The following is a 27,976-nucleotide window of genomic DNA, read 5'->3' as shown; positions in this document are numbered from 1 at the left end:
GTCACTTCGGTTGGAAAAAGTTAGAAGTACTTCTAAGAGAAAGATTTTATTGGGTCGGGATGAGAAAATCAATCGAACAGTGGTGCAGAAATTGTGGCCCGTGTAACCTCAGAAGAAACGATCAAAAGAACCAAAGAGCACCACTGCAGCCCATAATCACCAAACAACCACTTGAACTTGTAGCCATGGACCACGTGAAGTTGACACCAAGCCGGTCCGGCTATGTCTATGCCTTGACCATCGTGGACCATTATTCACGTTTCTTGGTAGTAGTACCCGTAAAAGATCTGACAGCAAAAACAGCAGCCAAAGCGTTCCAAACGTACTTTTGTAGACCCCATGGATATCCGGAACAGGTTCTCACCGACCAAGGTACAGCCTTTGAATCAGAGATCTTCAGAGAATTCTGTAATATGTATGGTTGCAAAAAGATCCGGACGACGGCCTATCATCCACAAACAAACGGCTTATGCGAGAAGATAAACCATATTGTAATAGACCTACTAAAGACTTTACCTGAGACAGAAAGGAATCAATGGCCAGAGAAATTGCCTGACTTGGTGGATCTGTATAATCATGTCCCGGTGAGCTCCACCAACTGCACCCCAGCTTACCTTATGCGTGCAAGACCCGGCCAATTACCAATCGATCTAGAAATGGGAATTCTGAAACCAGACGCAGAAGTTCAAGACTCCAATTGGGATATCATACGGCAAAAGCAGTATCGCCAAGTGCAAGAGAGTGTGGAAAGAAGCCTTCAGCAAACTAGAGAAAGACAAGAGCGAACTTTCAACCAGAATGCTCTAGCGACCCCATTAAGACCGGGTGACCAAGTGCTCAAGAGAAATCGTCGAACCAATAAACTGGACAATCAGTGGGAAGCCGTACCCTACACAGTTTTACCAACAAGAGTGGATAATCCTAAAATGTGTCTCATAAGCAAAAACGGAGGCTTAACATCTGTACTAGTGTCAAGAGACAATCTTAAATTATGTCCGGAAGCATTGAAAGAGCCAGACGTTGTCCAGCCAGAACCAGAAGTTATTCAACCCATACAGGTTCAACCAGTAAAGGAAAAAGAAGAGGAAGTGTATCACACCTGTATAGGAGACTTTCCCAAAACCCTACTAACATACCATGGTGCAGTAGTGGTTCCCATGGTGGCCTTTTACCCAACACCGAACCCAATACCAGAAGTCCCAAGACAGGAAGAGGCTGACCCCGTACTACAGGAGGTTCCAGGCCAGGAAGAACAGATTCCTGGTCAGAGTAATCCCATTCACGGTGGACTTGCCAACTCCATAGTCGTGGAATTATCTTTAGCAGAGCGGGCAGATACTACATCCGCAGTAGACAGTAGTACACCACATGAAGAGACACCGCTATTACGTAGATCACAGCGTAGTACCCAGGGTCAATTACCGGCCAGGTATGCAGATTACCAACTATAAAGCTCATAATGTGAATTGTATATATGTTATGCCGTATATAGTTAAACAGAAAATGTAGTATAGTCATTGTTATCAGTCTGCAACGTTTAAGCCCAGTGCCTACAGAGACTTGTCTGTATGAACTTCTTGCATATTCTTGAACTTTTTATCAGCCCGGAGGCACTAAATCAAAGCTCCGGAAAGACTGCTTTTTGAATTTTGCTTTTTGCTCTTTTTGAACTTTCTTTAGACTTTATATTGATAACTCCGTTGGAAAAATGGAACTAAATTCCTGGACACTAAGTACAGTGCCTTTCCTAGTACCTTCAAGGATAGAACTGTATTAATGGACGCTATTTGAAGTGACTTTTTACAGAACTCTATTTTTGTTTCCTTGAGTGGTTTTTGTAACTTTTCATTTTTAAGACTCTGTACATATTAATTGTTATTTCAAAATGTTATCGTCCCACAGTCCCGGAGTACTGTTCTTAACTAAGGGGGAATGTGGCACCCCTAGGGGTATTTGCCACAAAAATAGTTACTGACAGTAAGTACAAATACTAAAATAGCAAGACTGCACTACCACCTCCGGCCAGAAGGGGGAGCTCCAGAGACTCCCCTTGATCCATTCTGGTCTGAGAGAAGAAATGGCAGTTGGGCTAAGGAGCTGATAGTGAGAGGTCATACAGTTGAATCTCTAACAGCCCTGTGACTGTTACCAGGCCTAAATCACCGGCCTGAGGAGAAGAGGGATAGAGAAAAAGGACATTGTGAGAACCGGGTAGCATTAATCACTACCCAGAACAGGCGCAAAGACGGATACCGGATCCGTGGCTGTATTCATTATATATAATACAGCAACCGGAAAAACGTGAGGTGATATCAGCTTCACTAGGGTCGGATGCAGCAACAGACACAGAGTTCAGCAGTACTCCCAGAGGGGGTAAACCGATAAAAGGACTCGGGTTGCCCGTCGAACCAGGACCCGGAGGGGACAGATTGGGCCGGCAGCCAGTTCACATACAGCAGCAGGGCCACACAGAAATTGCGCACAATAAGAGGCGAAGACCCTGGCAGGGTCAAAGTAACTCAGAGTTCCCATACAGACTCCGGTGACAGGACTGGTTGTAAATCCTTTTATGTTAAAGTAAACTGGTTAAACGTTTCAGTGCCTCAGTCTTTCATTTGGACAATAGCCATCTATCCAGGATCAGGATAGTCACCGCTGGGAGAACCTGCTGCTGATCAAGTAAGTGCCTGTCCCCTCATGATACCCCTTACACTGTGCATTGCCTGAGGCCACAGCACCGGGTCAAGCCACCCGTGACATCCCCCTCAAGAGACAGACTCCATTGGTCCGGTGCTGGGTATCCCGGTCTCCTGGGCGTCACATATATATTGTGAGGCAGTGGGGGGAATTATACGAGGGTCAGTATGTATCCCCTAGGATGCACATAGAAGCGTATTGAAGCTACTGGAGTGCATTGCAGTCACAGACATAGCTGGGGTTGCAGTGCAGAATAAAAGTAAATGTGAATTTGGTCAAGCTATTTGGCGAAGGCAGATTTAAGAAAACCCGGCATGGGCTTTTATTTTTGGAGTGAACTACAGGATGGTAGTGGGGATGTTCACTCACTGCAGCCGAGTCTTACAAGTGGCTCATGGCCACAGATTCCATTTAAAAACCCTGCAGCAAAGGGTTGGGTATGTCAGTGTTTGCTTGCAAGCTGCAGAGCAGGTGGCTCTGCAACATCCGGCTTGTGTGAAGTCAACACAAAGCCAAGGAAAGCACAACGCCTGGCGCCCACTCAGCGTGACACGGTGGTGCAGTCGCAAACGGCAACAGGTCTCGGATACGGACTGTTTTGACGCCCAGGCTGCGATCAAGAGGATACCGTTTTGCCTTAAAGTTGTGAGTTTTGAACAATAAAGACATTTGCGTTGAACTTTACTGCGTCACTGCCTCATTACCTCATGGTGTGAACACCGCCGCACTACAATACATATATAATTTTATATAAATCAAAGAATGAAATGCATTACCTGACGCTTTTTCAAATAATCAAGTGCAATTTGTACATTCTGTAGTCTGTGAAAGCGCATTCGGCCTTTTTCTCGGGGCTGAAAATAGAAAACAGAAAAGAAGATTGTGACAAAGATTGTAGCTACATCCTACAACCATCCCTGTATTTTTTTGTTTGTTTTCAAACGGATATGAATAATTTCCTACAAGTCACAATATTAAATAAAGAAACTATATACTATACTTTACCTAAAACAATTCAACCACGTCGATCAGGATTATCGGGACCCCTCTGAATACATTACAAGTTCATTATACAGTTTACGGTACTTAATATTGTGATTCTATAGGAACCAATTCTAAGGGGTCTAAAAACTCTTTAGGACCGCAATAGAAACAAAATCAAGACTTTTTTACTCTATAAGTCATTAGATATTTTATCAGGAAAATAACATGATCAGTGACCACCAGCACTCCTGGTGTGAACTTTACAAACTCCCCATATCTCAACATTCAGACCCCTATGGGTAAATTGTGCTTTTAAGAAAACACGTTGCTAGTGGTGTTATCGTGATGTACACAAGGCACCTGCATTTTCAGCATCAACATTATATTTAGATCTGTGAATATAATACATTGCAGCCATTAACTATAACAAAGACAAAAAAGCCAAAGCACATGTATCATATGTGCATCTATTAACATGAAGGTAAACCAGTAAGTACTGGTAACTGATGGGCTTGTAAAGAGTCCACAGGCTAACTACACTAAAGAGTCCAGCCACTGGTTTTCTTTCATGTTAACTAATGGGATCATCATGCATGTCTCCCAACAATTGGGATACAGGAAGATTGTAGGATGAGGTCAGAGCGAGATGTAGGCTGAGGGTTGGAGAGGGATGTCTACAATGGATGATTGCAGAATAAATGCTGGAGCATGATGTCTACACTTGTACATTTAGGATGAGGGCTGGAGTGTGACGTCCAAGCATGGATGGCTGTAGGCTAAGAGTCAGCGTGAGATATGTGTACCGGAAGATGATGCCTACACATCCCACTGTTATGTTTATATGAGATAATGGTAAGTTAAGAGTCTGAGTACGGTGATACCGGTATAGGAACATTGTAGGATGAGGACTGAGAAATTCTATCACATAATAACGAAGGTACAGTTGAACATGTTTGATAGAAATCTTTAATGCTCAGATCTTTATTAGCATTTTCACCTATTCCAGTGTTACTGCACTACATTTACTCAACCAAAAAATGACTTTGGAGCTATCACACATGAGCATCTGGAAAATCAATGTGAGATCTGGGGACAGATCTGCTTTAGGGCCTCATTCAGACGTCCGTGAGTCACATATATGTTCTAGGTATAGAACAGGTATCCACTATTGTCCATGGAGCAGTACACGTCTTTGTTTTTTTGCGGACTGAATGATCAGAAAAACGTCATATATCCTTTTTGATCTGAATCACGAATCAAAGGTAGCCATACTAGTCTATGGGTACATAAAAAACACAGATGTCGTACAGACATCATCAGTGCGCAGTTTGTGTGCTGTCCGTAATTAATAATGTAATACATAGGATAAGCTTTGCAGCGAAGAATTACTGATGGTAAAAACTGATACACGGACAAAACACTGACGAAGCTTGGATCCAAAACACTGATGACCAACAGTCCATGTTTACTATCACGGACGTCTGGATGAGGCCTAGGACTACTGGAAATGCATTTGTGCCCTTTATGAATATCTTTCATAGCAATGGAAACACTTTAGTACCCCGCTTGTACCACAAGGTGGCAGAGTTACACTGAAGAACACACTCTTGCTAGTCTATGGATGCCAAATTTGTGATCAATTCCATGAAAGTGAAGGCCAAATATTCAATGAATTCCACTTGTGCAATCTATGAAAGTGACGCTTTATTCACACCTAGCATGTAAGCAGTGTAATACAACCGTGCATCTCATCCTCTCCAGGTTCCAATAAAACGGAGTCAAACGAGAAAGTGTCACATTTTTCCACACACCTCCCAAATAATTAGCCAAAGCAACACAAAATGAACATGCCAATTGCTAATACAAGTTATATTTATGCCAAGAGAAATTCGTACAGCCAGAGAAAGAGGCACAGAGAAGAAAAGGTCGGGGAGAGCAAAGTGCAAATATAAGACAGAGAACTGGGGAGCGGGATGCAGAGGAGGACAAGCTTTCTGACTGTGAATAATCTGACTGGCAGTGATACACTGTCCAAAGACGAGAAAACCGCAAACATATCTCATTGGGCCACGTTCACATGTTCAGTATTTGGTCAGTATTTTACCTCAGTATCTGTAAGCCAAAACCAGGAGTGGGTGATAAATACAGAAGTGGAGACATATTTCTATTATACTTTACCTCTGATTGTTCCATTCCTGGTTTTGGCTTACAATTACTGAGGTAAAATACTGACGGGATACTGAACGTGTGACTGTGGCCTCACCCAGATTATCTCACAGCCATGGTTTGGGAATGCACAAGGATCACTACCACAGATCTGCTCAGGAAATGTAGGCCTTCTGTATCAACACAATACTACATAAGTACAGGCTTTAAAGGGGTTGTTCAGGATTTTAAGAAGATCAAATAAAAAAAAAAACAATGACTCACTTGTTAAATTCTTGGCCATTCCAGCATTGCCACTCAGGTGGTTCCCATCGGCCCTGCAGTCGTGATGTCACATACACTTTTTTGGATTAAGAAGGAGATAGGCCCCGGGCTGTTCCCTACATTGGCCCCTCACTTCCACACCATTGCCCAGCCAGTGTCTCAATCACTCATCTGCTAGCACTGTTCCTACGTACTAAACGTGTACAATCATCGCTGACATTATCAGACTGTGTAAAAGCTAATCTTACGGAAATTGGTAACGGTAATACCAAATTGTCAATCGGGCCTGGAATATGCAGAAAATCTCTGTGGGATAGAAGTATTTACTGTAACAGACATGTCAGGAGGCAGATCTTATGTAAATCCAGTAAATTAAAGTTGCCATCTTCTAGTTGTACATGCTCCCTTTCCTTTTATTCTCCATCTGACCCACACAGCTTTGACAACTTCTCACAATGGCAGAATTTCATACCAAGTCACAAATTGCCCTCATGCCACATTATCTATCTACAGATCCTACCTGCCTTATTATTTTGTAGGCCTCAGCCCAGGAGAGATAAGTTTGTTATTGTATGACCAGAGGACTTTGACTTCTATGAGCATATGGGCATATAATTTGTTCCAAAATGTACACTAAGAACCAAAAATGTATAGCCACAGTCTCTGGTGGCACAATAGGCACTGGGTCCTGGTAGTGGAAGGCATCAGAACCCACAGCGGCAATGCCTGTCCTGGACCAGCCCGAGTCAAAGAGAGAGCCCGAGGGTGGAAAAGTTATATTGTGAGGGTTTCTAGATCACGGAAGAAAGCAATCTTCGTGACACGTAGGAAAACCTGCCTTGTACTTTTATGGAGAGATCTGTAGGATGGTAGTGGGATGGACCTCTTACAATTGGCCCATGGCCACAGTTTTCATTTAAATCTGCAGTAAATGTTTACGTGTGTCATTTTTCTGCTTGGTTTTACATGCAGCAGAGCCGTGGGTGCTGTGGTTGTATGCTTGACTGTGAGAAGATTATTCAGGCCAGAGCCAGCGACGTGAACGAACACGGTAGTGCCCGAGAACCTTACCAGGGTGCAAGTGCCAGCAGCACAGGACTTTATTTTCATATTTCTGACTGCGATTCGGAGGTGATCTATTGTATATATGCAGCATTTCGACCATAAAGACATTTACTTGCTTGGGCCACTGACTCACTAAATACACTGGCAGCTCCTCTACAGTATTCCAGTGTTCCTCTCCAGGCCGCAGAGAGGTAAGAGGGACTGGCAAAGGGAGACGGAAAATCATATATTTGAGGGGAGCCCTAGTTTCTATACTAACAGCACTTGTTAAGGGCTGTGCACTATGAAATCGATGTCCTGCAAGTATGGAGAGGAGAGCTTTTCTTCCCATGTGTTCCTATATCATGCATTGCGACATTAAAAAGGTGGAGCCAAGAGGGCCTTGTATGGTGGGCGGGAGGTTGGGAAGTTCTACGTGAAGTGGCTGGAGCTTAGAAGGGTATGTTCCTTGGCTCCGCGATACTTCTTCAACCCTGATTGGAGTTTTAGGTAAATTTGACCTAACCGTTATTTTGGCCATCTACCCCAAAATGTAATCCTCAACTTTGTGTAGATACCCCTGCTGCCAATCACTGGCCTCTGAAGTCACACAACCCGCAGTGGTTTCTTGAATGATGTATACAGAGTCACTGCAGCCGGACTGGCAGGAACCCCTGGAGGGGCAATGATGGGGCAGGTGGCAATTTAGCTGAAGGGTAATAGTTATTTATTTTATTTTTTCATTTTTTACATTTCCTGCTCTTTAGCATATTCTTAAAATTTCTGACAACCCCTTAAAACACATTAACAGACTACATTTAAATTATCAATGCAATCAACAAATATTGTGTTATTAGCTCCTGCGGATAAATGTCTTCTGACGGAAAACAGTTGTAAGCTGGTTATACGTGATATAAAAATACCTGCTAGACCGATCAGGCATGCTGGATTGACATATATATTAAATATGGCAGGTCGGACTCTGGTTTATTCCCCTATCTGTTCAAATAAACATGGCTGAGTTGAGCATACGTGTTTATTTTGAAGAAAGGTGAAACAAACGAGCCAAAAGCTTCTACTTGAGCATGTCCAGATCTAAAAGCTGGAATCAGTAAGGAAATATACTGCCCATCCAGAGTCTAACCTGGTGGCAGGTGATTTCACTCTCCAAAGGCTCCCTCGGGGGCTCACATTAGACAACCTAATGTGTCAAGAAAATACCTTAGTCTGCTCATGAACTGTACCCTGCCATTGACTGCACATGATAAGACCATGTCCATGACCATGATAAGACCATGACCAGAAAGAGCAATCAAAGGAGGAATAGACTGTAATGATCCGCACAATTGTTATTCTTGTTGGTTAATAGGAGAAAAGAAGTTTTTAACGATACCCAAAACATATCTTTCCACTTTTTAAAGGTATTATCCGGGACTTCTGTGTTTTATTCTTATGGGGTTAAGAACTTACAGTCAGGTAGTTACTAACAACCTGCCTGTTCAAGCTGGCATTAATCTCTGCTGGCTCAGCTGTCACAGACCACTCCTGATGGCGACTGTGCGGCTTCTGTTGAGACCACATCGGCAGAGCAGCGTCTTCTCTTCCACTCTGTTGACGGGATATTACTGCCGATGTCATGCTGATTGACAGCTGACTCTCCGCTGCCTAACTGTGGAGAGCCGGATGTCACATCGGCAGTGACGGCCCCTTTCACAGAGCTAATCGGAAGAGGAAGAGCTGATCTGTTGACGTGAGGTCAAATGAGGCACAAAAACACTTGCAAAAGTGGTCCATGACCGCTCTGAGACGTTAGAGATCGGCGCCAGGCAGGAAGTTAGCAACTAACTGCCTGTAAGTTCTTAGCTCAATAAGAAAAAACTACAAAAATAACAGAAAACGCCTTTAAATGTAATGCTGGAGCACCTTTCCTGAGAAATCTACTCTGAGTCATTCCATTGTGGAAATGTATGAATTGCATTCACCGTGTCTCCTGGTATTGTCAGTAATGGATCCACATTATGGGACCGCTTAGACCTACATCTTATTGAGAAGGGGAGTGGCGGTACCAAGTGGCCAATTGATTCACAGATTTCCCAGAGGAATGACAGAGGAATAGCATATTGCACACATGGGCTCCAGCATTGCTATTTGATAAGGAATACAAATATTCCTCATGGGCGACATGTCAGGAAAGCTGATATGTCTGTAAAGAGCAGACATCACTAGGCATGGTTAGCGCTAGCATTCTTTTCAGTAATACGTGGACTTGAGTGCAACGTATGTGTAAACCAGAGACACTGCACACCTATACAGGAATTAGTATGGTTATGGGGGCTCCACCTACCCCCTTATCCTCATCATCCACCTCCTCATGCTGATCAAACTCGCATGCTTCTGAGGGACTCACCAACCGTAAGGTCTTCAAAAAATCTCGTTCCCTCGGCTAATAAACACAACAGACAGAAAAAGAAGGCACAGCAAAGACACAAGACACAAGACAGACCACAAATGAAAAGGAGAGTATGAAAAGAACATAATGACGAGGAGGCATACAAGGCACAATCAATGAAACTGGGAGGACCATAGAAGGGTTAAAAGCAATTCGAGCTACGGCCAAATGTTTTTTATGATACATGTAAAGTGGGAAGGAAAGGTATTGTGATATACGCACCAAATCTAAACTATGACAGTGGGAATAAAATAATAGCTAAAACTGGCCACTATGACAGGTCTTCTTTAAAGAGGTGCTGGATATCATTTTGATACAATCACTGTTTTATCTGTCGCAGGTCTAGCAGTTCTCTGAATACTGGGCTGTGTATAACCCCGCCCACACCACTGATTGGCCGTTCTCTGCCAATGTACAGTGTACACAGAAAACTGCCAATCAGTGATGGGGGCGGGGTTATACAGAGCTCAGGAAAATTCTTGACTACCTGGCAGCAGGTTTCCTAGTCCTCTAATGATCTCCTGCTCATAAAACAGTGATTTTATCAAATCTACATTAAGCATCCTAGTACATGACACATCGCAGGAATCAGGTTCTTAGTCTCTACATTATCCTGTTCTCAGATTAGGTGGCAAAAATCTAGTGACAGTTGCCCTTTAAGGCTCAATTCGTATCATGTCTAATGTGCAATGCTGGCTTTCTCATTGGGAAAATGTTCTGTTGTGTCCGCCAATATATGCCAGAAGTGTGTTACAGCATTAGTTTGACTAGGCTATGCCAGAATCCCAACTTTTTTTTATTTTAATGGCAGTCAAGAGCAAATGTTTGCACCTCTAAGGGTATCTATAATGGGTGGGTCACTTTCAAACATCCTTGTCAGGGGTCAAACGGTAGAGGGCGCAAGGTGGTAATAACACCAGTCCCAGTGTTTGAAGAGGGCCCTCTGCCACGTAAAAGATACTATTAATGGGATCTGCGTACGGCTAGTTTCACACTAGCGTTTTGAGGAGCTGCGGAGGGCTGCGGACTTCCTCCGTGAAGCCCCGCCCTCGGCTGCTAGCTCCGCCTACTTCTGCATGCGGCTGCGTACCTATCTTTAACATTAGGTACGCAGGTCGTGCCGCTGTATGCGGATGCTTCCGCATGCGTTGTTTTGACGATGCGGCGACCAGCATAGGACGCAGCTTGTAGCAATTTTTTTTCTCCGCATCGTCAAAACGACGCATGCGGAAGCATCCGCATACAGCCGCACGACCTGCGTACCTAATGTTCAAGATAGGTACGCAGGCTGCATGCAGAAGTAGGCGGAGCTAGCGGCGGAGGTGCGGCCGAGGGCGGGGCTTCACAGAGGAAGCCCGCAGCCGTCCGCAGCTCCTCAAAACGCTAATGTGAAACCGGCCTTGCTGGGCTTCCATCAGAGGTAAACCACAGAGCACTGCTATGTATTTATCTCACCCAGGCTTGATTTCTATCTAAATATATATGGAATAAAAACTGTAAAATGTTCACTTGGGAGCAGCTTGTAAAATGTACAATAAAATATATCAAGTATTACAAAACAGAAGTGTAATATGCAGCATAACCAGCTACATAAAGAGCGTTCTACTTTAATAACAGACTTACCAGGGTATCTCCAGAGAGCACTTCTAACAAAGAGATCAGGTTATGTCCATCTCTCAGATCCTCATATAGATCTCCTACATGCTTCCGTACCTGCAAATATAGAAATGTGTCAACGTACCGATTTTCATTATTGTGCTTTTTTTAGTTCTACAAATAAGGGGCTGCGATTTCTGCATCAGTAACAATAAAAAACATCTATCAACATTACAGTGGGAAGAATTAGGCAGTAAGCCGCCACTTACACACTGACTCCATAAAAAACTGCCAGACAATAAAAGCTAGCCTCATTTATCTTCTGATTCCCAATTCTTAAGAAAAGATCTATTTATTTACCTTTAGGCTGTGTTCTCACAGTGAGCTTTTATGTTGCAACCATTAGGTAAAATAGGTGACTTGCATTGCTTTGAAAATACATAGCGCAAGAAACTTATGGAGGGAATGTAATGCTCCCACAAAATATTTACCTGCCAGAAAAAAAACTGACGTGCTCACTGGGTTTTTCAAGTAGTTTACTTTCCTTCCTCACAGCGGACCATGTGTTGATAGGTTCCACGGGTCACACCATGGTTTGGCTGCATTCAGCCTCTCTGGAGGTTTGGGGTTATTCTGCACTTATATTTCTGCTTTTCTATGGAGATTGTAACTCTTGTATAGCATTTGCTCTAGGCACTTTATATGATTGAAATTTTGTAATATCTACACAAGAAAATTATTGTATAGCTGTGCACTTGGCACTTTATCCACTCAGTCTGTTTGTCCCTCCTATTTAGCTTGGTAGCCTCTTTATTTTAACCATTACTTTTAATATAAGTTTAATAAAATCTAATATTTTACGATTAGACTCCATGAGCATTTAGTTCTTTCTTGTTGTTGTTATCTGTATTTTGAGTCAAAATTGTCTGATCTGATAGAGGACAATCCTGTAAAATATATGCCACCTATTGGCTGTAACAATGCTCAAACTCATTATCGACCCATTAACTAACTTTACTTCATGACTTAAGGTACCATCACACTGAACGATATCGCTAGCGATCCGTGACGTTGCAGTGTCCTGGCTAGCGATATTGTTCAGTTTGACAGGCAGCAGCGATCAGGATCCTGCTGTGATGTCATTGGTCGCTGCAGAAAGTCCAGCACTTTATTTTGTTGCTGGACTCCCTGCAGACATCGCTGAATCGGCGTGTGTGACGCCGATTCAGCGATGTCTTCACTGGTAACCAGGGTAAACATCGGGTTACTAAGCGCAGGGCCGCGCTTAGTAACCCGATGTTTACCCTGTATACCATCGTAAAAGTAAAAAAAAAAAACACTACATACTTACATTCCGCTGTCTGTCCCCGGCGCTGTGCTTTCCTGCACTGGCTATGAGCGCCGGCCAGCCGGAAAGCAGAGCGGTGACGTCTCTGCTCTGCTTTCCGGCCGCTGTGCTCACAGTCAGTGCAGGAAAGCACAGCGCCGGGGACAGACAGCGAAGGTAAGTATGTAGTGTTTTTTTTTTTACTTTTACGATGGTAACCAGGGTAAACATCGGGTTACTAAGTGCGGCCCTGCGCTTAGTAACCCGATGTTTACCCTGGTTACCGGCATCGTTGGTCGCTGGAGAGCGGTCTGTGTGACAGCTCTCCAGCGGCCAAACAGCGACGCTGCAGCGATCGACATCGTTGTCGGTATCGCTGCAGCGTCGCTAAGTGTGAAGGTACCTTAAGGATACTTTATTTGTTGTAATTAGTGATGAGCGAGTGTACTTGTTGCTCAGGTTTTCCCCAGCACGCTCGGGTGACCTCCGAGTATTTGTTAGTGTTCGGAGATTTAGTTTTCGTCACCTCAGCTGAATGATTTACAGCTATTAGCCAGGCTGAGTACATGTGGGGGTTGCCTGGTTGCTAGGGAATCCCCACATGTGATCAAACTGTCTGACAGTCGCAAATCATTCAGCTGCCGGGATGAAAACTAAATCTCCGAGCAATCATAAATACTCGGAGATCACCTGAGCAACGAGTACACTCGCTCATCACTAGTTGTAATGCGACAGAGGTGTGACTGATAGTAGATGCAGTGATGCACCACTTCTGGGGCAGCTGCGGGCTTGTATTTTTAGGCTGGGAAGGGCACAATAACCAGGGACCTTCCCAGGCTGATAATGTCAGCCCACAGCTGTCTGCTTTACCTTTGCTGGTTATCAAAAATAAGGGGGACCCCACATTGTTTTTTTCGATTATTTATTAGGTTAAACCAAGTCTAAACACCCTTTAGTGCCATATGAAAGACATTAAAGGGTGCAAGTTTATAATATGTAGGGGGCTTGTGAAATTACATATCTGCATGATATCTAGTCTGCCTTACTATCTATGTGTCTATCTAATATATACTGTATCTAGTATATCATCTATTATAAGATTGCTCTACTACCTTTGTAAACTAGCTTTAAGTTAGATAGAAGATTATAGTATGTAAAAGATTACGGTATGTTGAAAACACATTGCATACGGCCGATGCTAGTTGAGAAAAAATTGCACATTCAAATGACATAAGGAGTGAAATACGCATGACACTCGTCCTACTTTTCTGGAGCAATGTTTATACGGAAATGTGAGTGAGCGCTAAGTAAGCAACAGCACACAGCCGGATATGTGGCACATCCGTGAAATCTGTGTTTTCACCTTTACCTCATGCTGTCCTCAGATTACGTAGCAAAAACCTGCTGACCAATTCCCTTTAAATACACATAGAAAAGCCCAATGAAAAAAGAGCCAAAAAAAGCCACACATCTTTTAAACGCTGGTGTACTTACTGAGCTTTGCAAGCAGAAGAAAATACTGGTGGTGTTTTTACTAAAGTGACTTTTTTTGTCAATTTTGCAGATTTTTTTCTGCATGTTTTTTTTACATGTACAGTTTGTATAAAATAGTGAGCAGGTTCTAAGCAGAAGCCGCCTGGAGAACGGTCTGGAAAGCGGTATGGAGAACGGTCTGGAGAACGGTCTGGAGAACAGTATGGAGAACAGTATCGAGGGTCTGGAAAGCGGTATGGAGAACGGTCTGGAGAACGGTCTGGAGAACAGTCTGGAGAACAGTCTGGAGAACAGTCTGGAGAACGTCCTGGAGAGCGGTATGGAAAGAAGCCTGGATACTTCTTGCATCTTTACAAATGTGAAGTTCCTTACTTTTAACGTTTATTTAGCACATGTTCAGGTGGGTTGCATGGCATACTTGAATGAACACAATGGTGGGTGCAGAAATCCCAATAGTGGGGGAAAACAAAAACAAATCAGCCATGCCTAGATATCTACTGTGCCTTCCGAGGCCATCAGAAGTTTATATAGGGCCGAGCAGACAGTCTCAGATATCTACTGGGCCTTCCGAAGCCATCAGACTCTTATATAGGGCCAAGCAGACAGTCTCAGATATCTACTGGGCCTTCCGAGGCCATCAGACTCTTATATAGGGACGAGCAGACAGTCTCAGATATCTACTGGGCCTTCCGAGGCCATCAGACTCTTATATAGGGCCGAGCAGACAGTCTCAGATATCTACTGAGCCTTCCGAGGCCATCAGACTCTTATATAGGGCCGAGCAGACCGTCTCAGATATCTACTGGGCCTTCCGAGGCCATCAGACTCTTATATAGGGCCAAGCAGACAGTCCTAGATATCTACTGGGCCTTCCAAGGCCATCAGATGGTTATATAGGGCCAAACAGACATTCCCAGTGCGTGCACAGGACAGATCTGCCTACAGAAGGAGCCATGCTCACTGAGCTTTGCAAGGAGAAGAAAATACTGGTGTTGTTTTTACTAAAGTGACTTTTTTGGCAATTTTGCAGATTTTTTTCTGCATGTTTTTTTTACATGTACAGTTTGCATAAAATAGTGAGCAGGTTCTAAGCAAAAGTCGCTTGGAGAACGGTCTGGAAAGCGGTCTGGAGAACGGTCTGGAGAACGGTCTGGAGAACAGTCTGGAGAACAGTCTGGAGAACAGTCTGGAGAACAGTCTGGAGAACAGTCTGGAGAACAGTCTGAAGAACAGTCTGGAGAACAGTCTGGAGAACAGTCTGGAGAACAGTCTGGAGAATGGTATGGAGAGGTCTGGAAAGCGGTCTGCAGAACGGTCTGGGGAATGGCCTGGAGAACGTCCTGGCGAGCGGTCTGGAGAACGGCCTGGGGAACGTCCTGGAGAGCGGTATGGAAAGCAGTCTGGATACTTCTTGCATCTTTACAAATGTGAATTCGTTAGAAGCTCAAAGGACTCAACATATGGGCGTGTCATTTTTACACTAAAATGTGTAAGTTCCTTACTTTTAATGTTTATTTAGCACATGTTCAGGTGGGTTGCATGGCATACTTGAATGAACACAATGGTGGGTGCAGAAATCCCAATAGTGAAGGAAAACAAAAAACAAATCAGCCATGCCCAGATATCTACTGTGCCTTCCAAGGCCATCAGATGGTTATATAGGGCCAAGCAGACAGTCTCAGATATCTACTGGGCCTTCCGAGGCCATCAGACGGTTATATAGGGCCGAGCAGACAGTCTCAGATATCTACTGGGCCTTCCGAGGCCATCAGACGGTTATATAGGGCCGAGCAGACAGTCTCAGATATCTACTGGGCCTTCCGAGGCCATCAGACGGTTATATAGGGCCGAGCAGACAGTCTCAGATATCTACTGGGCCTTCTGAGGCCATCAGACGGTTATATAGGGCCGAGCAGACAGTCCCAGATATCTACTGGGCCTTCCGAGGCCATCAGACTCTTATATAGGGCCGAGCAGACAGCCCCAGATATCTACTGGGCCTTCTGAGGCCATCAGACGGTTATATAGGGCCGAGCAGACAGTCCCAGATATCTACTGGGCCTTCTGAGGCCATCAGACGGTTATATAGGGCCGAGCAGACAGTCCCAGATATCTACTGGGCCTTCCGAGGCTATCAGACTCTTATATAGGGCCGAGCAGACAGTCCTAGATATCTACTGGGCCTTCTGAGGCCATCAGACGGTTATATAGGGCCGAGCAGACAGTCCCAGATATCTACTGGGCCTTCCGAGGCCATCAGACTCTTATATAGGGCCGAGCAGACAGTCCCAGATATCTACTGGGCCTTCCGAGGCCATCAGATGGTTATATAGGGCCAAGCAGACATTCCCAGTGCGTGCACAGGAGTGATCTGCCTACAGAAGGAGCCATGCTTACTGCTCTATGGGAATGGCAATGTGTAAAGTGAATAAACCTTATAAACCAGCAGAGTCTTAGTGATAACATGCAAAAATGTCCTCTCCATCTGAACGACTTTCTGCCACAATGTAAATGCAGGGAAACTAAAGCCACAGAGAAACCTGTTTGGGCCACAATCATCAAAAAATAATAGTAGTCGGAGCTCTACAAATGTGTCTTGTTCTATAATAAGCATGCTGAAATTGCCTGGAGCCGCAGACACACAGCTAGGTAATGTGGAAATACTTGAATTCATCTTTCCTAGCATGATTCACATTTAATGATGTCATGGATCTGGATGTTGCTATGGTAACATAAACACAACAACAATTTTTCTTGCAATCTCTATATAACAATTAGCCATGAGTCTCTGAACTTCTGAACCTGACTATTAGATATACATACAATATATAATTAGCAACACTAATTCCTTAAAGGGAATCTGTCAGCAGGTTTGTGTCACCTATTCTGAGCACAGCATAATGTAAAGGCAGAGACCCTGATTACAGCCATGTGTCACTTCCTGGGCTGATTTGTGTAGTTTTCTTAAAATCACTGTTCTATCAGCAAGAGCTTATCCTACTGTCAGGTAGTCCCCCATGCTCATGATCTTGTTATAACCCAGCCCCCACCACAGATTGGCAGCTTTCTGCCTATGCACAGTTGTACACAGAAAGCAGCCAATCGGTGATGTTGGAGGGGTTATACAGAGCACAGCATTCAGAGAACTGATAGATCTGTGTCAGAGAAACAGTGATTATATAAAAACTGCAGCAAGCAGCTCAGTAAGTAAATCCTTGCTGGAATCAGGGTCTCTGCCCCATCATCATGCTGCTCTAAGAATGGGTAGTAAACACCTGATAAAATATTCCCTTTTATAATACAAGCACAGCTCTGGAGTCATTTTTCTAAATGTTTAGATCTACTCTGGAGGCAGATGCAGACAAGGAATGTCTGTTACCAAAACCCACATGTCTGCTTTATGGGATTGATGGATTTAGACACACCAATGTTAGAGGATCCATGAATTCTCTTTACAGTTGATATTATATATATATATATATATGGTATCCTAGAACAGCGTTAATATATAGTAATGACTGTAGTGTAAATGTATTTATGACTAATAAAACGGGGCTTCTATGGTTTCTTTATTTTAGAAAACCCCAGTAATATCTGTATATGGAAAGAAGAATCAAACAGGCACATTCTCATCTCTGAAGTATCCAGCTCAGTGGGTTTCATGGTTACCCGCTAGTCACTGTTGTAATGAGAAGTGATCGGCAAGTGACTGTGTTAGCCAATCACTGGCGGCACAATGGTGCTCATCCAAGTAACATTAGGTGCCAAAAAACAAGACTATTCTGGAAACATGGAAGCCTGTGTGCAACAGAATATGCATGCATCTCTTCCTTACTTTTACCTCTATGGAGGTCATTTTGGAATCAGAAAGCCCTTTCAATTCCTATATTGGAATAACATGACTTTATTGATTATTGATAAAAAAAAACAGCAATGCAGTATTAAAGGGTATTTGTCAGCAGGATTTCACCCCCCAAACTATCTGTATGTATAGGTATTTCTTTAAAATGTAAGTCCAGAAACACCTTCAGCAGATCAGTCCGTTCCTGCAAATGAGGCTGTAGATCTGAAGCCTCTGTCACTCCAACTCTATTCCCTGCCCAGCGCCGCGTCCCCCTGCTTGACTGATGGCTTTTTTGCCTGATGCCGCACAGCATAGAGACTGTCATTCAAGCAGGAAGTTGCGGTGTTGGGCAGGGAATAGAGCTTGAGTGACAGAGGCTTCAGATCGACAAATAGTTCTTCAGCCTCATTTGCATTTCAATTCATATGCAGATTTTGTAGTAGCAGATTCACTTACCGGCCATGTAATAGTATTGCTGGACTTGTCTTTAACCGAGCTACGTGCGCATATAAATAGTGCGGGGTTGAAATCCTGCTTACCCATTAGTGTCGTGACTTAGGAGTGTGACACCTCTGCTGAACCAGTTTTTAAATGCTTCCTAATAAATCCTGAAACACTCTGGTGACTTAGGCTATGTCCCCATGATCAGGAAACAGCAGCGGTTTGGACGCAGAGTATTTTCGATGTGATCTAATCACACAGGTACATCGGCATGTGTTCACTGAACCTTCCGGATTCATATCTATGGTGAGACATGCTGCGGCTCGTAGTCCCACAGCGTGGGTGAGTTTACGCAGCGGTAAATAGAAGCACAGTGCCCATGGGATTTCTAGAACTCCGATCCACCGTGCTTCGATTAGAATGCAGCATCTTGGACGCAGCGCAGGTGAGCGGCATCCAATACGCTTCTATTGCTGAGCGTGGGCATGCAGCCTTATGGGTTCAGGGTTGCTACATTTTTGATGGCTAGAGAAGCACACGATAATGATAACGCCAATCTGAACAGAGCCCTATATAACCAACCAAAAATGTAAGACAAAAGTGACATCTCTAGCTGTACTGCATGCACGAGTTGTGACTTCTACGTTGCAGCAGCAGAGAGCTGTTATCTCCATCACCCACTTTTCTCCTTCCCTAGGAAATATGTCAGATGTATGCTAAATATCTTTCCTTACAGAGGAGTCAGCCGGCAGATCCGCAGTCATGCTCCAGGTATGCCAAGACTTGTACTTAGTGATGAGTGAATGTGCTCGGACAAGGTGTTATCAGAGCATGCTCGGCTGCTAACTGGGGGTCATAATAACGCGTGCTCGAAAAATATGTTTGTGTCCCCGCAGCAGTTAGACAGCCGCACACATGCAGGGATGGCCTAACAAACACTGCAAGACACCGACTAGGATGTGATTGTTAGCTTTGACAACGCTTGATTAAATGTTAAGGCACAAGGCTCTGTTCACATGAATACACAGTAAGAGACACCCACTACTTCTATTCACATACATAACGTAGATGACATTAGCCCTGCCACAGGGAAATGCTGCCCACGGATCGGGTTATGAAAGCTCATGTCTCACTGGTGTAAATGGCTCTGCCTATAGGGGGGAGTGCTGCCTTAAATACAGGATCTGGCTATATGGGGGGAGTGCTGCCTTATATACAGGATCTGCCTATGGGGGGGGAGTGCTGCCTTATTCTACAGTATCTGCCTATGGGGGGGAGTGCTGCCTTATATACAGGATCTGCCTATAGGGAGGGGGGTGCCTTATTCTACAGGATCTGCCTATGGGGGGGGGAGTGCTGCCTTATATACAGGATCTGCCTATAGGGAGGGGGGTGGCTTATTCTACAGGATCTGCCTATGGGGGGGAGTGCTGCCTTATTCTACAGTATCTGCCTATGGGAGGGAGTGCTGCCTTATATACAGGATCTGCCTATGGGGGGGGGAGTGCTGCCTTATATACAGGATCTGCCTATGGGGGGGGGAGTGCTGCCTTATATACAGGATCTGCCTATGGGGGGGAGTGCTGCCTTATTCTACAGTATCTGCCTATGGGAGGGAGTGCTGCCTTATATACAGGATCTGCCTATGGGGGGGGGGAGTGCTGCCTTATATACAGGATCTGCCTATGGGGGGGGGAGTGCTGCCTTATTCTACAGGATCTGCCTATGGGGGCAGTGCTGCCTTATTCTACAGTATCTGCCTATGGGGGGTGTGCTGCCTTATATACAGGATCTGCCTATAGGGGGGGGTGCTGCCTTATTCTACAGGATCTGCCTATGGGGGGGAGTGCTGCCTAATTCTACAGTATCTGCCTATGGGGGGGGAATGCTGCCTTATATACAGGATCTGCTTATGGGGGGGGAGTGCAGCCTTATATACAGGATCTGCTTATGGGGGGGTGCTGCCTTATATACAGGATCTGCCTATAGGGAGGGGGAGTGTGGCCTTATTCTACAGCATCTGCCTATAGGGGGGGGAGTGCTGCCTTATATACAGTATCTGCCTATAGGGGGAGTGCTGCCTTATATACAGGATCTGCCTATAGGGGGGAGTGCTGCCTTATATACAGGATCTGCCTATAGGGGGGTGCTGCCTTATATACAGGATCTGCCTATAGGGGGGAGTGCTGCCTTATATACAGGATCTGCCTATAGGGGGGAGTGCTGCCTTATATACAGGATCTGCCTATACGGGGGAGTGCTGCGTTATTCTACAGGATCTGCCTATAGGGGGGGAATGCTGCCTTATATACAGGATCTGCCTATAGGGGGGGAGTGCTGCCTTATATACAGGATCTGCCTATAGGGGGGGAGTGCTGCCTTATATACAGGATCTGCCTATAGGGGAGGAAGTGCTGCCTTATATACAGGGTCTGCCTATGGGGGGGAGTGCTGCCTTATATACAGGATCTGCCTATAGGGGGGGGAAGTGCTGCCTTATATACAGGGTCTGCCTATGGGGGGGGAGTGCTGCCTTATTCTACAGTATCTGCCTATAGGGGTAGGGGGGGGAGTGCTGCCTTATTCTACAGGATCTGCCTATGGGGGGGGGAGTGCTGCCTTATATACAGGATCTGCCTATAGGGGGGAGTGCTGCCTTATATACAGGATCTGCCTATATAGGGGAGTGCTGCCTTCTTCTACAGTATCTTCCTATGGGGGGGGAGTGCTGCCTTATATACAGGATCTGCCTACAGGGGGGAGTGCTGCCTTATATACAGGATCTGCCTATAGGGGGGGAGTGCTGCCTTATTATACAGTATCTGCCTATAGGGGGGAGTGCTGCCTTATATATAGGGTCTGCCTATGGGGGGTGCTGCTTTAAACTACAGGGTCTGCCTATAGGGGTGCTGTCTTGTGCTATATTGAGGACTATCTGGCACATTATACTATATGGAGGTTATCTATGGGGCCATCATACAGTGTGGGGATTACAGTGTTGGAGCCATCAAACAGTTACTAAGGGGTCAGTATACTGTGTGGGTGGTACTATACAGTTAGGGGGCATTATACTGTGTATAGGGGAGCTGTACGGGGGGAGACTCAGGACATTATTAAATGTAAAGTGGGCATTTATTGTAATAGGGGAACTCAGGTTACTGTGACTATCAAAGGGCCACACAGAGGGCATTATTACTTTCTAGGGAGCAAAATATGGGCTCTGTTTTCTAGGGCACTTGCACCCGGCATTACTATATTATAGGGGGGTGCTTTAGAATTTAGAGGGTACAGAGAACCACAGAGTAGGTGCAGTAATAGGGTCACATACGGCAGCAGCGGCTCAGTATCGGGGTATCAGGTGGAGTAATAGGGACACATACGGCAGCAGTGGCTCAGTATCGGGGTATCAGGTGCAGTAATGGGGTCACATACGGCAGCAGCGGCTCAGTATTGGGGTATCAGGTGCAGTAATAGGGACACATACGGCAGCAGCGGCTCAGTATTGGGGTATCAGGTGCAGTAATAGGGACACATACGGCAGCAGCGACTCAGTATTGGGGTATCAGGTGCAGTAATAGGGACACATACGGCAGCAGCGGCTCAGTATCAGGATATCAGGTGCAGTAATAGGGACACATACGGCAGCAGCGGCTCAGTATTGGGGTATCAGGTGCAGTAATAGGGACACATACGGCAGCAGCGACTCAGTATTGGGATATCAGGTGCAGTAATAGGGACACATACGGCAGCAGCGGCTCAGTATTGGGACATCATGTGTACATAGCGATAACTATGCAGGGAGGAAGTGGGGAGAGCACCTTATCAGCGTGCACACCGGAGGCCACTGGAGCAGAAGTCGCCAGCACCTGAGCAAAAGATCCATGAGTGGTGTTTAGTGGGCCGAACCTGAACAGTACCACGGAGTTCCTGGTGAAGTCCGTATTCGGTGTCCATGCCCGAACAGTAATTGTTCAGTACGGACCCAAACTTCACTGTCCGGGTTCGCCAATCTACCAAATATGTGATAAACCACAGTTAATTTATGTTTCAAGTGGGGTTGGAGGCAATTGCTTTCTCTCACAGGGCCTTGTGGGTTTGGATTTCTTTTTCCCTTAATAATAAAGACCTTCATTTAAAAACTGCATTTTGTGGTTACTTGTGTTATCTTTGTCTAATATTTAAATTAGTTTGGTGATCTGAAACATTTAGGTGTGACAAACATGCAAAAGAATCGGAAATCAGGAAGAGGGTAAAAACATTTTCACACAACTTTTATGGACTACCGTTGTCCAATCCGACCCAAGATTGTCCATATTTATTAGCAAACTTTCCTTTCATGTATAATCAAGCACAACGGACTGCGCTTCCCTATACATCGGGCCACCACAAAAAAAAACATTCAGCACACAGTATCATTTTTTAGAATTGGTTTCAATGTGTGATGTGTGACACCCCCATACATATAAGATTGCTTAATGAAAGACTGATGGACTGTTAGCTATCTCTCCTGAGTACCCAAATATACAGGAGCTCTCCTGTGTTCTCTATGAGAAGAACCACTGCTGGACCCCAACAGGCCGGATCCTTCTCTCCTGACAACATAAGTTGGGGATAGCTGAGAGGCCCCATACACATTAGACTATTGACTGATCCTGACGATATCCGCAGGTTCATCTGACTTTAGTGTAAGAGGGTTGTCTGTTCCCAGAAGAGAAGTCTGCGGTCACTCTAAGTTACTACAGACTTCTGAATCCTGACAGTGTGTGATGTACACACTACCAAAGGTCTCCCGTACTCCCCATGGGGTGGGCGCTCATGTGACTGCTTGTATGCAAATTGAAGAGAACTGACAAATGTCCAGGGGTCTAGTCAGCACATGAGCACCAATATGCAAATCACATGCAAGTGGTCATGTGACCATCTTCCAGCTACCTGCCATGATTCTACAGTCACTTAGATTGGCTGCAGACTCTTCTGAGAGCAGAACACCCCTTTAATGGTTATGGGGGTCTTTAGTCTGCTTATTCAGAGTTTCCAGATTGCTATAAATGTTTCCTTCATTTGAAATATCAGAAAGAAACAAGACATAAAGATGAAGTTAAAATACAAATTTGAAATAAATTACATTTTATGACAGGATATGCTTTAAAAATGGAAAATAGAAAAGGATGTACTGTAATTAAAAAATCTACTTCTCCTAACCTGGTAAATTGTCCCTATTGCTCCAGTGTACCAGCACCGGCCGTCCTGCCGATCTTTATTAGCTGCCAGTGATGACATGTCAATAAGCCACAAATGGCCAAGAATTGTTTCTGGTGGAGCAGCCGCGCACTCATCAGTCCAGGATAGGTGAGATAATGGATTCATCTACACGATCTCTGCAGCCAATCAAAGCGCTACCAAAACTGCTGCAGCTAATCACTGCACTACCATAACTGGTGCACTCACTGTGCTACCATAATGGCTGCAGCCAATCACTGCACTACCATAACTGCTGCAATCACTGTGCAACCATAACTGGGTCAGCCAATCACTGTGCTTCCATAACTGTTGCAGCCAATTACTGTGCTACCATAACTGCTGCAGTCACTGTGCTACCATAACTGCTGCAGCCAATCACTGTGCTACCATAACTGCTGCAGCCAATTACTGTGCTACCATAACTGCTGCAGCCAATCACTGTGCTACCATAACTGCTGCAGACAATCACTGCACTACCATAACTGCTGCCATCACCGTGCAACCATAACTGTTGCAGCCAATTACTATGCTACCATAACTGCTGCATTCACTGCACTACCATAACTGCTGCAGCCAATCACTGTGCTACCATAACTGGAGCAGCCAATCACTGTGCTACCATAACTGCTGCAGACAGTCACTGCGCTACCATAACAGCTGCAGACAATCACTGCACTACCATAACTGCTGCAGGTAACTGGAAGGTCAGCACTGGAGGACCGCTAACAAAGACCTTAGGGACCACTGGAGGGGGCTTAGCTAGAAAGTATACAATATTTTGGCTTTTTTTCCTTATTTCCTGAGATACAAACATCTTGGACAACACGATTCAGTAATAGCCGATATATAGGGAACACTTTCTCACCTTCATGAGGTGCTGGTTTATCCATTTGGTAAATGTCTTCTTTTGAACTTTGTCTCTTTCATCTGAAAATAAAAAGTAACATGATTTAACATTTAATAAAATGAGCAGATAATATTGGTTCAGTAACTCTGGAACAGAAACAAAATGTGACGTAATAACCTTATGTTAAACTCTGCAAGATCCTAAGGCGTGCACAATGGTTATCGTATATTTAAGTCTCACTCCTACTTAGGCCCCTTCACATGTGCATGTTCCAGGTACGTGTGACATCTGTTTTTTCACGTACCCATTATAACCTGTGGGGCTGCACCCATCTACACATCTCCGTGCTTCCAGTAAGGCTAGCTTCACACTAGAGTTTGGCAGACTTCTACCTCCGTTAAGCCCCACCCACTGCCGCGCCTCTTCCTTCAGCTCCGCCTACGTCGGTATGCGTCCGACGTACCCTATCTTTAACATTGGGTACACAGGCCATGCGGATGTATATGGATGCATCCGCATGCGTCTTTTTGACGGTGCACCGACCGCAACAAAATGCAACATCTTGCGTTCGACGCAGGTCAGCGCAGCGTAATGATGACGCATGCGGAGGCATCCACATATATCTGCATGGCCTGCATACCCAATGTTAAAGATAGGGGACGTAGGACGCATGCAGACGTAGGCGGAGCTGAAGGAAGAGGAGCGGCAGTGGGCGGGGCTTACTGGAGGAAGAAGGCTTTCATGAGCAGCCCTGTAGAACACAAGTCTGAAACCAGACAAAGTTGCATCTGTTTTTTTCCCATTTCCCACACGTACCCATCATAACCTATGGAGCTATGCACAATTCCGTGTTTCTACATGGACCGTGGACCGGATAACAAGAGCCAAAACAAGTCTGGCACCAGTGTACAGCCAGTGTGCCGTCCGTGGCGGTATGTGTTTAACATTGCAAAGTATAGGAGAAGCTTTGGAATTCATTTTTCTTAAGCCACACCGGAAAAAAACAGATGTCACAAAGATGGCACACGGACCCAAACCACTGATGACACAGGTACCCGCATTACGAGGGGCGATCCAAAAGTAATGATAATCGGTTATTTCTATTGCACACAGAAATTAAAATTAAATGTTTTCTTCTCTCTTAGGTACCCACTAGTCCAGGAAAAAAAATCACTTAAATAGACCACGATTCCTGGGAGCTACATTCATTTGAATATGAACTGCCGAGGAGTGAACATCAAAATGGAAAAAAAACGAGCTCAGAGCTGTCATCAAATACCTCTGCTTGAAAAAAATGACTACCAAAGACATACACAGCGACTTGGTGGAAACATTGGGGGACTCTTCTCCTCCATATTCCACAGTTGCATGCTGGGCCAAGGAATTTAAGCTGGGAAGAACATCGACGGAAGATGAACATCGTCAAGGACGCCCATCCACGTCCCTCAATGAAGAAAACGTGAAAAAAGTTGAAGAAGTTGTATTGGCAGATCGAAGAGTGACTATCAGGCATGTAGCTGAGGTCCCAGGGATCTCATATGGCAGTATTCAAAGAATCCTTGCAAAAGAATTGCATATGAGAAAGGTCTCCGCGCGTTGGGTGCCAAAAATGTTAACCGACGAGCAAAAGAAGAAACAAGTTGACATTTCAATAGCAAATCTCGAAAAGTTCCAAGCAGACAAGGAAAATTTTTGTCACGTTTTTTGACCATGGACAAGACCTGGATCCACCACTTGGATCCCGAAACTAAACAACAATCGATGACGTGGAAACGAGCCGACGAACCAACGCCGAAGAAATTCAAAGTGTCAAGCTCAGCAGGGAAGGTTATGGCGTCCGTTTTTTGGGACGATGAAGGAATTATTATGGTGGACTATTTGGAGAAGGGAGCCACTATTACGGGCTCCTACTACGCAGAACAAATAAGAAGATTGTGGGAGGCTATCAAGGAGAAAAGGCGCGGCAAACTGCGGGCTGGAGTGCTGTTTCACCAAGATAACGCGCCGGCTCAAAAAGCTGCAGTTGCCATGGCTACCATTCAAGAAGCGGGCTTTGAACTGGTGGAACACCCCCCTATTGGCCAGATCTAGCCCCCAATGACTTCTTTCTCTTTCCTCGACTCAAGGAACACCTCCGGGGCAAGAAATTTGATGACAATAGCGACGTGATAACCGCTGTTGGGGATTTTTTTGAGGGTCAGGATCAAGAATTTTTTTCTAAGGGAATTCTAAGTTTAGAAAAGAGATGGACTAAATGTATAGACTTGATAGGAGACTATGTAAAAAAATAAAAAAAAATTTTGACTATATTCATTGTGTTTAGTATTGATTATCATTACTTTTGGATCGCCCCTCGTATATCGGCGCGTAGAGGGGCCTAAGACCAAGTTCCCATGATGAGTATTTGTTGTTGTGGTTGTTAAGTACGGTATATAAACCCCAGCGCACTGTGCTTATTTAACGCTTTGAAGAATCTGTAGTATGTCTTGCAATAAATATGAATTTTATTTCCAGATTTTTCTCACTGGCTCAAATCAGATGTGGAAAATCTGCAGCTAAAACCGCATGTGCCATGTTAATGCATGTTCGCAGGGGAAACACACAGTAATGTGTACATGGCGGTATCAGTCCAGTTTTATCAGCGCTCAGTCACAGGAGGTTTCCAACACAAGGCAGTTTTATTTAAAGCATGACACACCAAAAAGAGACAAAAACCGCAGGGGAAGAACACAAAAAACTCATTACAAAAAAATAAAGAAATAAATGAAAGTAGCCTTTATTAGCTAATTGGTGGAGGAAATCTGCAGCATCAAAAATGCACCAAATGTTCATTGCGAGAATGTAGCCTAGAGCTCTGTTCACACCTGGGTCATAGGAGCAGAACAAGAAAAATGATGGCTATGCTTGATTCTTTCCATCTGGGACACCATGGGCACCTGACTGACCCCAATGGCTGTGATGGAGACCAGCAATTTCATGGACATAGATGTGAGTAACTCCCCAGCATAATACGATTTTTAATGAAATGGGTTTGTGCTGTACTAAGATATATATAATCCTTGGCCACTGTTTATGTAAGGCCGGGGGTCACACTTGCGAGTGTGATGCGAGAAATTCGCACAAGTCTGTGGCATGACGGCACTCGGGACCGGAACGTGCAGCTACATAGAAATACATGCAGCCACACGCTCCGGTCCGAGTGCCGGCGGCAGTGCCGGGTATTGAGGCGAGAGACTCACGCAAGTTTCTCGCATCACACTCGCAAGTGTGACCCCTCCCTAAAGGAGTTTCTGGCGCTGCTCATTTTAAAATCAGGGTTTCGAGGCGTGTATGATGCTGCGTTGACAAGTGCTTGCCATGTCTCGTGTATTGGTCAGTAGGTATCATGCACATGTGGTATTCACAAGCATAGGATGGGTCATGAGGGCCTCTCACCTGGTGACGCCAAAGTGGGAGTCACCTGAGAACCCCTTCAACTTTATATGTTATGGATGACATAACGCATTGGTGATGTAAAAACAAAAGACAAAAAACACTAACGTATTGGCTGGTACAGAGCAAGTAGCCGTAAATTGTTCTCAA

At 44.8% G+C, this 27,976-nt stretch overlaps 1 protein-coding gene across 3 annotated transcripts in view; it reads right to left on the bottom strand.

Annotated features, from left to right (window-relative positions):
* The window catches only part of DST (dystonin), a 750,022-nt gene that overhangs the window by 432,164 nt on the left and 289,882 nt on the right, over nt 1-27,976 (bottom strand). For 2 of the 3 annotated variants that reach the window (XM_069726740.1, XM_069726743.1), the window contains exons 5-7: nt 24,413-24,474; nt 11,228-11,317; nt 3,474-3,551 (exon numbers count right to left, since the gene is read on the bottom strand). In XM_069726740.1, coding sequence (XP_069582841.1) covers nt 3,474-3,551; nt 11,228-11,317; nt 24,413-24,474 — 230 coding nt within the window. Of the gene's footprint in view, nt 1-3,473; nt 3,552-9,499; nt 9,599-11,227; nt 11,318-24,412; nt 24,475-27,976 lie in introns of all 3 variants that reach the window. The other variant, XM_069726742.1, reaches the window with a different exon arrangement.

The sequence above is a fragment of the Ranitomeya imitator genome, chromosome 5, assembly GCF_032444005.1.
Source record: "Ranitomeya imitator isolate aRanImi1 chromosome 5, aRanImi1.pri, whole genome shotgun sequence".
NCBI lineage: Eukaryota > Metazoa > Chordata > Amphibia > Anura > Dendrobatidae > Ranitomeya > Ranitomeya imitator.
The sequence above is the reverse complement of the archived record's forward strand: the minus strand, read 5'-3'. Positions and strand labels throughout refer to the sequence as shown.